This window comes from Neopelma chrysocephalum, unplaced genomic scaffold (assembly GCF_003984885.1).
Source record: "Neopelma chrysocephalum unplaced genomic scaffold, ASM398488v2 Primary Assembly neopelma1_93, whole genome shotgun sequence".
NCBI classification, from domain to species: domain Eukaryota; kingdom Metazoa; phylum Chordata; class Aves; order Passeriformes; family Pipridae; genus Neopelma; species Neopelma chrysocephalum.
The window spans coordinates 148847-162809 of NW_020897755.1; the positions used below are offsets into that span (position 1 = coordinate 148847).

Genomic DNA, 13963 nt, shown 5'->3' on the forward strand with positions numbered 1-13963 from the left:
CCCCAGGGCAGTGGGCACAGCACCAAGGCTGCCAGAGCTCCAGGAGGGTTTGGACAATACTCTGAGGGACAGGGTGGGGTTGTTGGGGTGTCCTGTGCAGGGCCAGGGGTTGGACTAGCGATCTTTGTGGGTTCCTTCCCACTCAGGATATTCCATGATCCTATGTCCCAGCATTATCTGGAGCTGGGGGGAGCTTTGAGCACAGGACTTGGCCCTGGTGGGGCCAGAGACTTTCCCAGGCCATGCAGGGCAGAGACAGACAGATGCATTTCATAATCCCCAGGACTCACCTAATCCCCAGGTCCCAGCCACCCCGGGCTGCTGCCCTGGGATTGTGCATGATGGGGAGAGGCAGAAATAAAACACTCATCATGCAGTGAGTTGATGCTTGTTTGTGACTTTTCCATTGCCCTGGATCGGGGACCCATCTGTCTGTCCTGCTGTCTGTCCATCCCACCCACAGCTGGATGTGGACAAGTATGACAGGGCTGGCTGTGACCTCACTGCTCTGGGATAATTCACATTTTGAGATAATACCCCACTTCAAACAGTTTCCATCTGCCCACCAGTGCTCACTCCCGGGACCTTCCTAGTAGTATAAAGGATCATTTGGATGCTGGGGTATGACCAGACAACCTTCAATGGGGGGGAAAAAACCCAAATGCAAGAATTGTGCTTCCAATTAAATAAATAATGTATTTTTATACATTTTCTAGTAATAATATATATTCTTTGAATATGCAATATTATCCTGGCAGTGGCCAGAGAGGAAGGGAACTGTGTGTGGCACTGCAGCCTGGGTTTAGTGCAGGTCAGAGATGCCTACAATTGGCTTTAAATAGTTTGTGGTGGCAGGTTGACCATGGATTATAACCATCGTTAATGATTATAACCATCATTAACAGCCACTGCAAATGCAGGGTGAGGGGGGGCTCGCTGCTAGGGGGGTGAAGGGGCCATCGCGCCAAATTAACCGCTCAGTTTATCAAACCAGGGGGATGTGGTGGATGGGGAGAGTGGGATGTGCCCCACTGAGGGTGGCACATGGGGGATGGGACTCTGGGTGCCGTGGGGGTCCCGCGGTGAAGGCTTTCGCCGTGGCTCCGATCCCAGACGGGACTCAGACCTGGTGGCTGGAATTTGCCACACCGGAGCATCCCGGGCCCGCCGTCCACGCGGAACCGGAGACACCGGCAGGGCTTAGCTGGGGGGAGCCGGCAGAGGGGCGATCACATGCTTGCCCGCCTGGGATTAGGTGTAGCCGGCTGCTGCGGGGAGCCGTGCCAGGGAGCCGTGCCGGCGAGCCCTGCCAGCCGCCGGCACTCCGAGCCCGCGGCCCCGGGCAGCAGGAGCCGGCCCTGGGGGCTCGGCCGGGACCGCTGCCCCCGGATGATGTCCTACCTCCAGCCCCCTGGCCGCCCCCTGGAGCGCTTCGATGGGCTTTCCCTCATCTACTGGTAAGCGGGGCAGGACGCTGCTGCACCGGGAATGGACATCGCTCGGGGCTTGGATCCACTCTTCAGGAAGGGCGTTAGGGAGGATGCATTCAGTGGCTTCTTGGGGGGGTTAATTCAGTTTATTCTGGTGGCCCTTCTCCGGAGGGCAGGGTCTGATGGGGATCCCACAGCACCTTCATCCCCCTGGGAAGGGCAGCGCGTGGATGAGGCCGGCACCAGCCAGGGGTGGGGAAGGGGGTTTATTTTGCAGGCAGCAGCCAGGGAAGCACCCAAAACCTCTGGGAGCAGCTGTGGGTGCTCCTGCTGCAGCCCTAGTGCTGGACTCTCCTATTTGATCAAACCTCTCCAGAGGGACCGTGTCCACCCCACGGCAGCGCCCGGGCAGCGGGAGGGTGCGGAGCAGGGCCCGGGAGGGTGCGGAGCAGGGCCCGGGTGGGTGCGGGGAGGGCGGCGGGCACGGCGGAGGGGACGGGAGGTGACGGCGGGTGCTGGGCGGCTGCAGATGTCTATGTAGGGCAGGGAGAGCGGCGGGAGCACGGCCGTGCCCGGGCCAGGGTTCAGAGCGTGCGGCTTTAGCCGATTAACTGGGGGTCAGTGGGCCGGATCCGGATCGGGCGTGGGCCCCCGCGGGATTTGGGGACCACCCTGAGGTTTGGCAGAGGCTCTCTTGGGCTGGCGAGCCTGGGCTTCTCCTCAGCGGAGACCAAGAAGCCAGAGCACCGTCCAGACACCGGGGACCGTGAATGCTGCTGGGACATGATCCGTCTCAGGCTGAAGTAGGTCAATGGAGCGAGGGCAGGGGGGGCTGCGGGGCGGCTGCTCCCCACGGGGGTGCAGGAAGGCTGGTGAGAGCAGCACCCCAGGGTGACACCTGCATTCACAGACAGGGTGGTTTGAGTTGCCGTGTTGATGCTTCCCCGCTGCTTTTGGGTGCAGAAAAGGCAGAATGTGTCGCTGGTCAGAAGGAGGTAGTGCAGGACAGGCGTGACCTCGTGGGCTGTGTTTTGGGGAGTGCTGCCACGTGGGTGCTGGTGTTATGGGGCTGTGGTGTGTGTATGGGAGCAGACAAAGCTACACCCCTGCCCGGCAGCACTGTCACCTCATTGGGGTCCCCTGGGCATCCCTGGCTCCACGGGGCTGCTAAACCCACTGTCCTGCCCTTACAAGGTAAAAATGCTCAAAACCTATTTTCTACCTCAAAAGTCTGCTCATACACTGGAGTTTTGGCTTGAACCCTCGCTCAGCTTTGTCTGCTGGGATGTGCTCTGTGAGGGTGGAGGGGGATGGTCAGCTTTGTGCCGGGGGACCAGCCCCCACATGTGGTGGCTGCCAGATGCACTGGCCGGTGTCTGGCTGTCTGCCGGCTCCGTCAGGACACGGCGCAGGGTGGTGAGCAGATGGAGGGGAGATAACACCTCCCAGCACTCCGATAAGCACAACCCCACTCTGCCGCTGATTAAAAGATTAATTTTGGAGTTTGAAATAGGAATTTAATAAATAAACATGAGCCATCAGCAGGACCTCACCCGGCAGCATCAGCGCACGGCTGGACCAGCGGCTCATCCCTCATCCCCAGTTTTCTCCAGTGGTGATGCCGGTGTGTCCCCACAGGGCTTTCCTGTCCAGCTTCTCTCCTTCAGAGAGGAGGAGCTGGAGGCTCTAAGCAAGTTTTGTAGTGGTGGCTTTTGTGCAGGAGCTTTGCCAGACGCAGAAGGAAGTAAAACAGCCCCAAAGGTGCCCATGGCTGCTAGGCAGGTCTCAGGTGTGCCCCAGGTGGGTGTGGATCTGGTGCCAGCCCCTCACCAGGCATGGCTGAGTGCAAGACTGGCCTGGCACTTCCCCCAATCCTCTTGGCATTGTTACTGCTGCATGTTTATGGCTTGTGCAGGGTCTGGATTTGAGCACGGGGATGTTTGCAGCTCAAAGATGGGTGAAAGCTCCCACCTCGGCAGCATGTTCTGAAATCTTTCTCCAAATTATGTTGTTTTCCCATCTTTCTGTACCCAGCCATTTCCCCTGCCTCTTTCTTTCCATCTTTATTTTTATGGATTCACTTGGATGAGTTTCCTGCCATCATTCCCATGTTTTCCCCAATTAATCTGGGCTGGACAGACCAGTGGCCCACCTGGCAGAGCAGGTTCCCACAGCCCCCACCAGCCACCGTCCCCTGTTAATAAGTTTATAACCAGTCCAATCCCACAGCCCAGGGGATTTAGGAACACAGGGAGGTTTATAATCCTGTTAACCCTTCACTGCAGTTGACACCTAAGCTGGAGCCACAGCACCAGCCCCAAGCAGAGCAGCAGATTGGCTGCCTCATGGGAGGGTGAGGAGGAGGAGGAGGAGGAGGAGGGAGGAAGGCTTCCTTATGTGAGAGATGTGACCACACCTTGGTCTTCCTGGGGTGAAAATGAAGGACCCTGTGTGAGCTTTCCCACGTGATTGTATTTAAATTGTGTTAATCCCCATCTCAAGTGGGTACATCCAAGGGCTGGGCTGGATGGGGGACACTTATCTCGGCCAGGTACGGGCCTCTGGAATAAACACCTTTGCCAAAAACCTCTGGCAGACCAAGCCTGACCTCTCTTCCACTTGAAACAGCCTCTCTTCCTAATTACTGTGAGACAGGCTAATTGAAGAGGTCCTTTTTCCTTTTCCTCAACAAAAACCTTTTGGAGCAGCACAGGAAGAGCTGCATGTGGACGTCCATGGGAAAATACCTGTAACCCCTTGTTGTGGTTTAACCTCTCCAAGCCCCAAAAGTCTTGGAGAGCAGCTCTGCCAGGCAGGTGCTCATGGATTGACTGTCTTCATCCTGGGCAAGAAGCACCTCCAGAAAGTGCTCCACCTCTGTTGACTTGATGCATAATTTTCAGGTAGGATGAGCCCCTGTCCCCACCAGGGTGTAGGTGATGGGCAGCAAAGACCTGACTTTCAGACAGCAAAGGTTCATTGGGATGAATCCCTCATGCTGAATAAATCCAATGTCTGAGAAGGATATTGGGGATAAAGTTTAGAGGAGGATGATAAAAGGGGTGGAAGAATGGAAAAGCCTGGCCAGCAGTGAGAGGTGGCTTCTCCACCTGCCCATGGTCTTGGTGGCCTGGTGGTGCTGGTTCATGGGGCAGATATCCTGGGAGAAGGGGACTTCCTCTCTGAGGAGATACATCCAGCCTCAGGTGGAGATGTCTTCCTTCAGCAGGAGGAGGGAGCGAGCACTGGAAAACTGCCTCGGCATTAAAAACTCCTCATCTCTCCATCTTCCACTCAGGTGGGAGTGAGGGGTGATTCAGCACCAGAAGGAGTGGGGAGAGAAAAATCCTTCCAGAAGCCACCCCCTGACCTCTGCAGCTGGAGGGGACTCAGAGGAAGGGACTGAAGGAGAACCGGGGTCTGGATGGGAGGAGGAAGGTGCCTGTTGGGTGTGTGGACATCGAGGTGTGACTGTTGGCAGCCCTGCTCCTGGGGCCGAGGTTTCATCCCACGAGGTTTCCTGAGGAAGGACCCCAGGCTTGGAGGAGCAGTGTCGCCCACCCAGGGCTGGCAGCATCACTTCACCTGCTGCCACCCCTCTGCCCACCTCAGCTGATGCTGAGGGCAGGGATGGGAGCATGGAGCTGCCTATCCTTGGGTGCTCCCACAGGACCTGCCTGCTGCCTTCACCAGGAATTTCAGCAGCATGGTTTTTTTGGGTACAGGTTATTCCTGGGAAGATTCCAGTTGGATGCAAGAGGCAAACTTGTCACAATGCAAACAATAAGCCATTGGAATCATCTCCCCAGGGAAGTGGTGGATCCCCCAACGTTGGATACTTCCAAGATTTAGCTGGGCAGGGTGCCGGGCTGTCTTATCTAGACATGCTTTTGACAAGAAAGGTTGGACCAGATGCTCCCTGAGGTTCCTTCCAACCTTATTGTTTGTTCTCTCTTCTGTTCAGACTTGTTTGTGAACATCTCTGATCTCAAGAGCTCATCTGAAGTGACTCCACGGGTAGAATTGTGGAAACACTGTGTGGGTGCACTGTGACTGACTCCTTCCCAGCTCCAGAGCAGCTGATTTATTTTTTATTTATTCCCAATGCTCTGTAGCTGATCTTGCAAGCAGCACAGTTGCATTTTTCTCCCTTCTAATCGGATGGAAATGCCTCTGCAGCCCACGCTGATTTTGTTTTGTCACGAAATGAACTTACTTAATAACGATCCAACGTTCCCGACGCTGCCTGGGCAGCCCTTGGCTCCCACTGCAGCTCCTGGTGGGACGTGGGCAGGGACGGTGACACAGTGCCCTGCCGAGGTGAACCCTCCCACCCCCAACCTTCTTAATGCCTCTTTCCGGAGCCGAAAGCCCTCAGACAGACCTCGCTGCCACTGCAGGATGTCTTTCCACCTCTAATCCCACCCACGCAAACCTACTTGGACCCCGTTCCCCTGCTCAGCCATGCACTGAGGCTCCCTGTGGGCTGGGTGATGCTGCTGTCAGCGCATCCTTCCCACCCCTTCCTGGCACCCTTGTGCTGCTGCTTCACCGAGCTCAGGATCCTGCCCGGGATCCACCCCCTGTTTGGGGTGATCTGGTCCTGGCCTAATCACCTGGGTCACTCAGGGGTGCTCCCTGTGGGACCTGGCCAGGCTGGGCATCTCACGGGGTCTGGCCGTACCTGGGCTCGGCTGCTCCCCACACCTGGTTCCTGGGTTTTAGCCTCGATGTCGGGGCTGGAATAATTGAGGAGACTCACGGCTCTATTCCTTGCTTGTATGGCCTTAAATGACCTGGAGGTGACCCCACCTGAGCAGACAGGATGCAAAGGGCTGTTTGGCTGGGGAGAGCACTCAGGGAACCCCTGAATTTCAAATGGAAGTGTGTTTCACAAGAGATGAGCCTTGAGTGACATCTTCTCATGTAATTCTGCATTTTCTGCTGCACGTGTTGATCATGTGATGCCAACACTTCCAATGACTTTAAACCCATCACCTCCCCTCACTGTCCAGCTGTTCCCAGCACTGTTTGCTTGTCATCTGTGTAGGAAGGAAAAAGGGAGATTTGAATTATGAGAAGAAACAACTTTGCTATTGGTTGTGCTCATTTCAGCCATCCTCTTCAACTCTCTTCTCTCTGGAAGCCAAATACATCACTGCCACCTTCTCCACCTGCTTCCTCTTGGCAGTGGTTCCTGTGCCTCTCCCCAGCGCTCCCAGTTTCACTCTCCCACACTTTCCCCTTTATGATCTCTCAGAAAAATGTATTGGAAATGCACCTGACTTGTGCTATGTTCTGCTGTCAGCATTTTTTAACTCTGCTTCTGCTCTAAGCCTTGTTTTGATTCCACTTACAGTTTCCCAGCTCTGCTTATACATGGTAGTGTTAAGTAAAGCTGGCTGATACAGTTTCTCTCAACTTAGTCTGTTAAAAATATATTTTTCAAGCAAAAATAACTTTTCCACTGGGAAAAAAAATCCATTTTTCAGTGGGTTCAATGAGTTTTCCTAATTTTTCTATCAGTCAATGAAAAAGTGGACATACAAGTGGAGCACGTTTATTTGCTGTCCAGCCCCATGGGGTTAGTTTGTACTTAATTCATAGTCCTTCCATTCTCTCATTTATTCAAAAATGTAAAGTCTCACATTGGTGGTTTCCTGAGTAAGAGTCCTGGATTTCCTGAGTTACTCAGCTGGGTCCCAGCTCCACAAAGAGCTTGAGCACGTGACACATCCCCTTTGCCAGAGGGACGTTTGCCTTCAACACTGGTTATACAGAGCAGGACTGGGACCCTTGGGCAGGTTATAAACCCTTTCTGAATGTGATTCCGGGTTTTAAAACTCTGAAAATCCTCTGAAACATTTTTGCTGAAACTCTCTCTAGTAAGACAGACATTAATCAGCAGGAGCAGCATCAACGTCTGATGCTTTTGGGGTCAGAGTGTGTTTTGGAGGAAGCAATCAAGGATCTCTGTGTTTGGAGATAAACTTGGATGCTGAGCACTGCTCCTCTTCCCTGAGGGCCTCTTGGATTCCATTTTCATTTACTTTACCACCTCGTGGTCAAACCTGTGGTTTATTGGAACATCCCGCCTGGATGCTGTGAAGCACTGGCACGTGGGAAGGATGAGGAAGCCCATGGTTGGGACTTGATGTGGAAGGTGCTGAGCACCCAAACCCCAGTCAGACACATCTGCTTGATGCTGAGTGTGGAAATTGTTCCCTGAGATGCAGAAACCATGGTGGGTGCATTACTGAATTGCCAGGCAGGGAAATTTTCCCATTTTCCTGCATGTTTTGGGTTGGGCTGGCCTGGCTCCAGTCAGCTCTCCTGCAGCCCCTCTGAGGCTGGGCAAAGAGGTCACCTTATCACAGAATGGTTTGGTTGGGAGGGACCTTAAAGCCCAACCAGTTCCACACCCTGCCATGGGCAGGGACACCTTCCACTAGCCCAGGTTGCTCCAAGCCCTGTCCAATCTGGCCTTGGACACTTCCAGGGATGGAGCAGCCACAGCTTCTCTGGGCAACCTGTGCCAGGGCTTGTGTTATCCCTTGCCTTCAGCAGCCCTGATTTATTCCAGCCAAGGCTCTGGCCCATGAATCAAAGGCATAATTATGTGACCATGCATCATGAGAGCCTCAAAGGACCTCAGAAGGCTGTACGCTGTATTTTGGTGGTGGGATGGAAATTGTCTCTTACTGTGCCCAGGATGGTTATTGGTGCATTAGGGGATCTGGAGTGTGATCATTGGTGTAAGTGGCTGGAGGCTGGTGGGTGAGGGCTGCTTGGGCATCCATTCACAGCTTAGCTGCCCAAAAAGGTCACCCCAAGTTGGGTGTGGTGCCAGGACACTCCTGCCCCTCGAGGAGCTGTGCCCTGGTGTGGAGCAGCTCCCTGCAGAACAGGCACGGACGGAAGGTCACCACACCCCAGGGTTGAATTCGTGTCTGTGTTCTGCCTCAAAACCTCCTGGTGAGCCTTGAACGAGTCACTTTCTCCAGAACTGGAGCTCAGCAGGTGTTGGACCCTCCTGCTTTAATTTTTGACTCTCCATGCCCCAGTCATTGTCTACAGGATGGCAGGAGAAAGAGCATCTCCCTGACCTTGGGTCACTGTGAGGACGAGCAGGTTTTGAGGCTCTTGGTGCAGTGAAGGCTGAACCAGGAGTCTGGGACATGGCCCCAGGTACAACCCTCGTGCTCAGCCTGGTTTGGCCAAAGCCTTGACGTGGACATGGACTAGGTGTGGTCACACCTTGCTGTGGGGTGTAACGTGTCGCCAGACGTGTCTATGTTTGATGTCTAGTTGACATAATTTTTTAGGTAAGTTTCGGTCAGCTAAAGGTTTAGTCTGCTCAGATTTTTAATATTTCATCTGAATGCCTTCAATGGAAGCCATTTAAAAAAAAGTAATTGAAGTGGAGGAGAATTTTTCCCATTTATCACTCTTTTGAAGCACCTTGCACTTGTGAGGCTTCACGCGGCCATCAGGGGGGCTCCTGCTGATAAAACTGGTTGTTCACACACAGGAAAAGTACCATCCAACAGCATCAGACTCAAGGAATTATTTGGCAAAGGGTCTGGAGCCCCAAGCAAGCACGTCCACATCTGATGATGCTCAGCTAACGAGGTCAAGTGCCACTAATGGGGCCTGGCCAGGAGCCTGCGGAGATGGTGTGGGAACAGCACAAGGAGGACACTGTTGATGGAGTCAGGGCCGAGAGCTTTCCTGTGACCTTAGATGTCCCCCAGAGCTGGTTGGGATGTGGGATCTGTGTCCTCCTGCAGCTCCAGGGGAGCATGTTTCCAGATGATTTCTCTTCTCAGGAAAGATCACCAGATCTTTTCCACCAAGATCACAGCCCTGCTCCCGCCAAGCCCTGAGGTGGGTTGTTGTAGGTCCGTCCTTGCTCGCTGGCCAACCTTGGATAGTCTTTTTTCATCCCTCCATCCCCGCATCCCACAAAGTGGGGGTCCTGCTTCTCTACCTGGATGACGTGCATCAAGGTGGAGGTAGAAGAGGCTGTTCAAAGGCAAATCATGATTCTGACCTCCCAGCAGACAGTGGAACAGCTGAACTTGCTTTGCAGTAAGAAGGAAACGCTGTGGGCTGGAAAAGATGCTAAAAGAAAAAAAAAATCAACAACAACCCTAAACCCCTAAGTGCTACATTCTGTTATTACTTCCAAAGCTTTGCTACGGATTTTAATCCTTTAGGGATGCTGAGCACACATGTCCTGTACTGAACGCTGCCCTCCATCCCTGGGGGGGGGTGTTCCATCCAATGCACCCAAATAATTAGCCCGTTGTGCTAACGAGGAAGGGGCCAGCCCTGCTGGAGGGGGCGGCTGAGCTCCTGCCCCGCTGTGGGAAGGCGCTCACGATGGGCCGCGTTGGCTTTGGCTTGCGTAAGCTTTAATCTAAAGTTGGGGATGTTTTTAGCTGATCTGTGTTAATGTTGGGTGGAATTAACATGCATACGGGGAGACCACGTGACCCCCTCCGACCTCCCCCTTTTTTTCCCATTTTTTTTTCCCCATCACTTTAACGGATTCCTGCCAAATCCGAGCGGCTGGTGCCTGGCAGGGCCGGGCTGCCGCCGCCGCCAGCAAGATGCCCGCAGTCTCTGTCCTTTACAAGGGAGCCATCATCATCAGCAGGTAATCCCCCCAACGGGGCAGGAACGGGGAGGGAGTGGCAGCCCTGGGGGGCCCGTGGCCACCTCTAGCCAAGGTTCCTCTGCGGTGGCTCTCCAGGAGCAGGGTGGGGTGGCAGGGGTGGTGCGTGCGCAGCAGAAGGAGCCAAGGACACTGTCCCCAACCCCTGGGGTTGGGTCTGTGCGTCTCTGGCATCAGCAAAGCTGCTGCTCCCTGTCCCTGCACCCGTCGGGGATAAGAGTTGATCGTATCAAGGAGGCGTCTGCTCCGCCGAACCGCCGCCCGCATGTCCCGTCCCAGCCCCGCTCGAGCTATTTCTGTTCGCCCCTGGTGGAACTTCCTTGGTGACTTACTCAAAGTACTCTGAAAATCCTGGGTGGTTACTTGAACCAGCTTGGGCCCAGGGCTGCTCTGGCTTCCTGGGATGTCTTCAAGCTCCATTTTATGTCAGCCAGATGTGGCCAGTGGTTTGTTCGGTCTTGAATACATGAAAGAGTGCAAGAATATCAAGGAGGGGCATTTTTTTAACAGGGAGAAAAAGCTTCCAGTCCGAATCTTAGAGGTGGGTGTTACGGGCTTTGCAGAATAGCTTGAAATTTTGGGATTTATTTTGGACTCCTGAGAAGAAAAATCCTCACAGTTTGTTCTTATCCTGCGTCCCGCTGGACTCGGAGGATGCTGTTGTTTCCCATGGCGTTGTTCCTCCTCATCTGTGTTCAGATCTGGGACCTGATATTCATTTGGAACCACCTTTTCTCTTGCAACTTAAATCCTGGGGAGTGTTCTGGGAGCCACTCAGCCCTGGTTTCCCCCCTGGCTTGTCTGGCTCTGGGTTTCTCAGATCAAGGCTCACCATCCTCGTGGGGGTGACCACCACGGGCCACCCAAGGAGGAGAAGCACCAGCGGTCCCGGGTTGGAGTCTGACATCCCCAGTTGGGGCAGAGTGTGACTGGTTGTTTTTGGGGTCATTCATTTGGGACACCCCCCTTGCCTGATGGTGTTTAGGGGGAGACTGTGGGGTGTTTGGGAGAGTTTCTTGGCTCAGGGGAATCTCAGGTGTACGATCTCTGGCTTGTGATGAGAAGCTCCCACCCTGCACTCGGCCAGGCAGGGACTTGAAGCGGCTCAGCAGATCTTGCATCCCCCTTTTCCAGACCCCCTGCCCGCATTAAAAAACCTCAGGAGCAGATTGTGCCTGGCTGTCTTCATTCCAGGCTGCCTGTATTTGTGAAACTGGTTTATTCCCAGAACATTGGTCCGAGCTCTGATCTCATTTCCCGGGAGCTGGACAGCTGTCCAGCCCCGATAATCTGAGGTAATGAATCACAGACAGGTCTATCAGATTTGCTGGGTGGGGAGGATGATGTCCAGCCCTGCACATATTCTCTCATTTATCTGTGTGAACTCCGGGGGGGCCGGGAGGGGGTTGATTTTTGCCACAGTGTGGGTGTAACACGTGGGGCCGTGGCCCTCACCCTGCGTGTCTGCAGTGGTGTTGGGCCAGGTCTGGGGTGGTGGGGAGGATGTGCTTGTGTGTGTTGGTTGGGTGCTTGTGCATCTGTTTATTTTAGCCTGTGACAGAAAGATGCTCCTCTTCTCTCTCCCAGGACACTCATGGGACCATATGGGATGGATCGAACCGTGCACTGCTTTGACTTCTACGACTGTGCAAACGGGCTGGGTGAGTGCAGACCCTCCAGCAGGGACACTGGGGTGGCCTGAGGCAGCTCCAGCATCCCCTTAGTCCCTGTGTTGTGATGTGCCTCCCCATGTGACAGTCTGATACCTCACCAAAGTTATGGTTCCTGTGCCTGCCTGTGCCAAGCACCTGATAGCACGTTTTGCAGCTGGGATGTTAAAATCATATCAAAATCCCAATTAATTCCATGTTAATGGTGAGCAGCTGAAGTGCTGAGAGCTGTGCAGGAGCCCAGGGCCAGAGCCCCGTCCTTGAGCAGGACAGGGGAGAAAGGCTTTACAGGATTTCCTGAATTAAATAAATTAAAAATCATATTAAATAAATAAATAAATAAACAAATAGAATCCCCAGCACTTCCCAGTCACCTGCCCCTGTCCTGCTGCAGACTTTCCCCCACCAGAAGTCACCCTGATGGACAATGCAAGGTGCTGCAGCTCTCCTGGGGACTGGGCTGTATGAGTTGTTTTGGGAAAGTTTGGCCCACAGGTTAAGGGTATGAGCACCCAGTGAGTCAGATGTCCTTCCACAGTGCTCTGAACATCAAAGCATGTAAGAGAAAGGAAAAGAGAAGGTTCTATCCAGCAGAACATGAGAAAGTACATGCCACTCAGCCCAAAGGGATCCAACAAAGCATCTCATCTGACTTCTATATATCCAGCAGCATAAATACTGGTGCTTTGCCATGGGCTTTATAAAAATCTGTTATCCTGCATCAGGGTTTCTTGGGGTCCACCTTGCAGTGTCCCCCATAACTCAATTGTGAGTGCAGCCCATTCTCCTGCAGAGCAGCTGCTGGTCCCTCCTTGAGGTCTCTGTGACCATTTGGGGACCCTTCCTGAGAAGCCAGACTCACCAGAGAAACAAGTTCAGGTTTCCTGAGCCCTGAGATTAATGATAGATTAATTATTGGCTGTTTCCAGCTCTGGGCTAACGGGACTTTCTGCCATGGAGAAACAGCTTTGCTGACTCTTCCCTTGGTCACGAGGTTCATGAGGTTCACAGGAAAATGTCTTTTCTCAGTGAATATGATATTTTAATCTCCAGAGGTGGATTTGGTTGAGTTGATGAGATTTTAACTGCTGGGTTAGATTAGCTTGTTGAAGGAGGAGACCCATGAAAGCCTGACCTCTGGAAGGAGTGCACAGATGTGGCAGCCACTGTGAGCCACTTCACATGCTCCAGCTGCTCTCCTTTTCCTCAGTTTGTGGCCAGAGGGTCTTTGCAGGTTCTTGCAGACCCTCTACAGCATCTTGTGATGTGCTGCAGGAAGGTGTAACAATGTGGATTTCCTAATGCCATCATCACCTGACTTCATCCTCTTCTGTGAGGCTTGAAACACCCAAGACAAGGGATCATCCCCCAGAAATCACAGACTGGTTTGGTTGGAAGGGACCTTAGAGCTCATCATGTTCCACCCCCTGACATGGGCAGGGACACCTTCCACTAGCCCAGGTTGCTCCAAGCCCCATCCAACCTGGCCTTGGACACTTCCAGGGATGGGGCAGCCACAGATACTCTGGGCAACCTGGGCCAGGGCCTCACCACCCTCTGAGCAAAGAACTTCTCCCCAGTATCCCATCTAACCCTTCCCTCTGACAGCTTAACCATCACTCTCTGCTGAGAACCAAGTGGTGCTTGCAGGATCCCTGTGTCTGCTGTAGGTGTAGCTGCTCGGAGTATGAGGTTTTTTTGGGAGAAAAGCTCATTCATGAGTTTCCTGGTTAGATGCAGGTGTTGTTCCAGCAGAGCTCCTCTAGAGCAGCATCACCCACTCGGTGCTGGCGTGGCAGGTCAGCGTTTGGCCCCGGGTCTGTTGCTCTGTGGCTTTAGGTAGAAACCCACATGTGAACTTCAGCAGAAGTTCAAAGGGGTTACTGGCAGCTCCTAAAACCTGCACCTCGAATTACAGAATAGCCATCAAAGGGAAGTGCTGATTAAGAAGCATTTCTCAGAAACACTGAGATCCCATTATCTTGACCTTCATCTTCTTAGGACAGGGCAGTGAGTGATTCACCTCCAATCTGTCCCTTCCTCCAGACAGAAAAAGCTGGCCAGGGCCACAAGATCAACAGAGGGATTAAGGGAAATGTAATTGAACATTGCTGGCTTAGGCACAGAGCGGCCTCTCCATGCAGCAGCCGGTGGGGTCAGGATGCTCCAGAGATGATCCCAGT

General features: G+C 53.5%; 1 protein-coding gene across 1 annotated transcript in view; it reads left to right on the plus strand.

Annotated features, from left to right (window-relative positions):
* The first annotated feature begins 9959 nt into the window (after nt 1–9959).
* LOC113972543 (syntaxin-binding protein 4-like) overlaps nt 9960–13963 on the plus strand; it is a 37969-nt gene continuing 33965 nt past the window's right edge. Inside the window, exons 1-2 of the mRNA XM_027693749.1 lie at nt 9960–10092; nt 11698–11771. Of these exons, the coding sequence (XP_027549550.1) occupies nt 10046–10092; nt 11698–11771 (121 nt within the window). The 5' untranslated portion in view covers nt 9960–10045. The remainder of the gene's footprint in view (nt 10093–11697; nt 11772–13963) is intronic.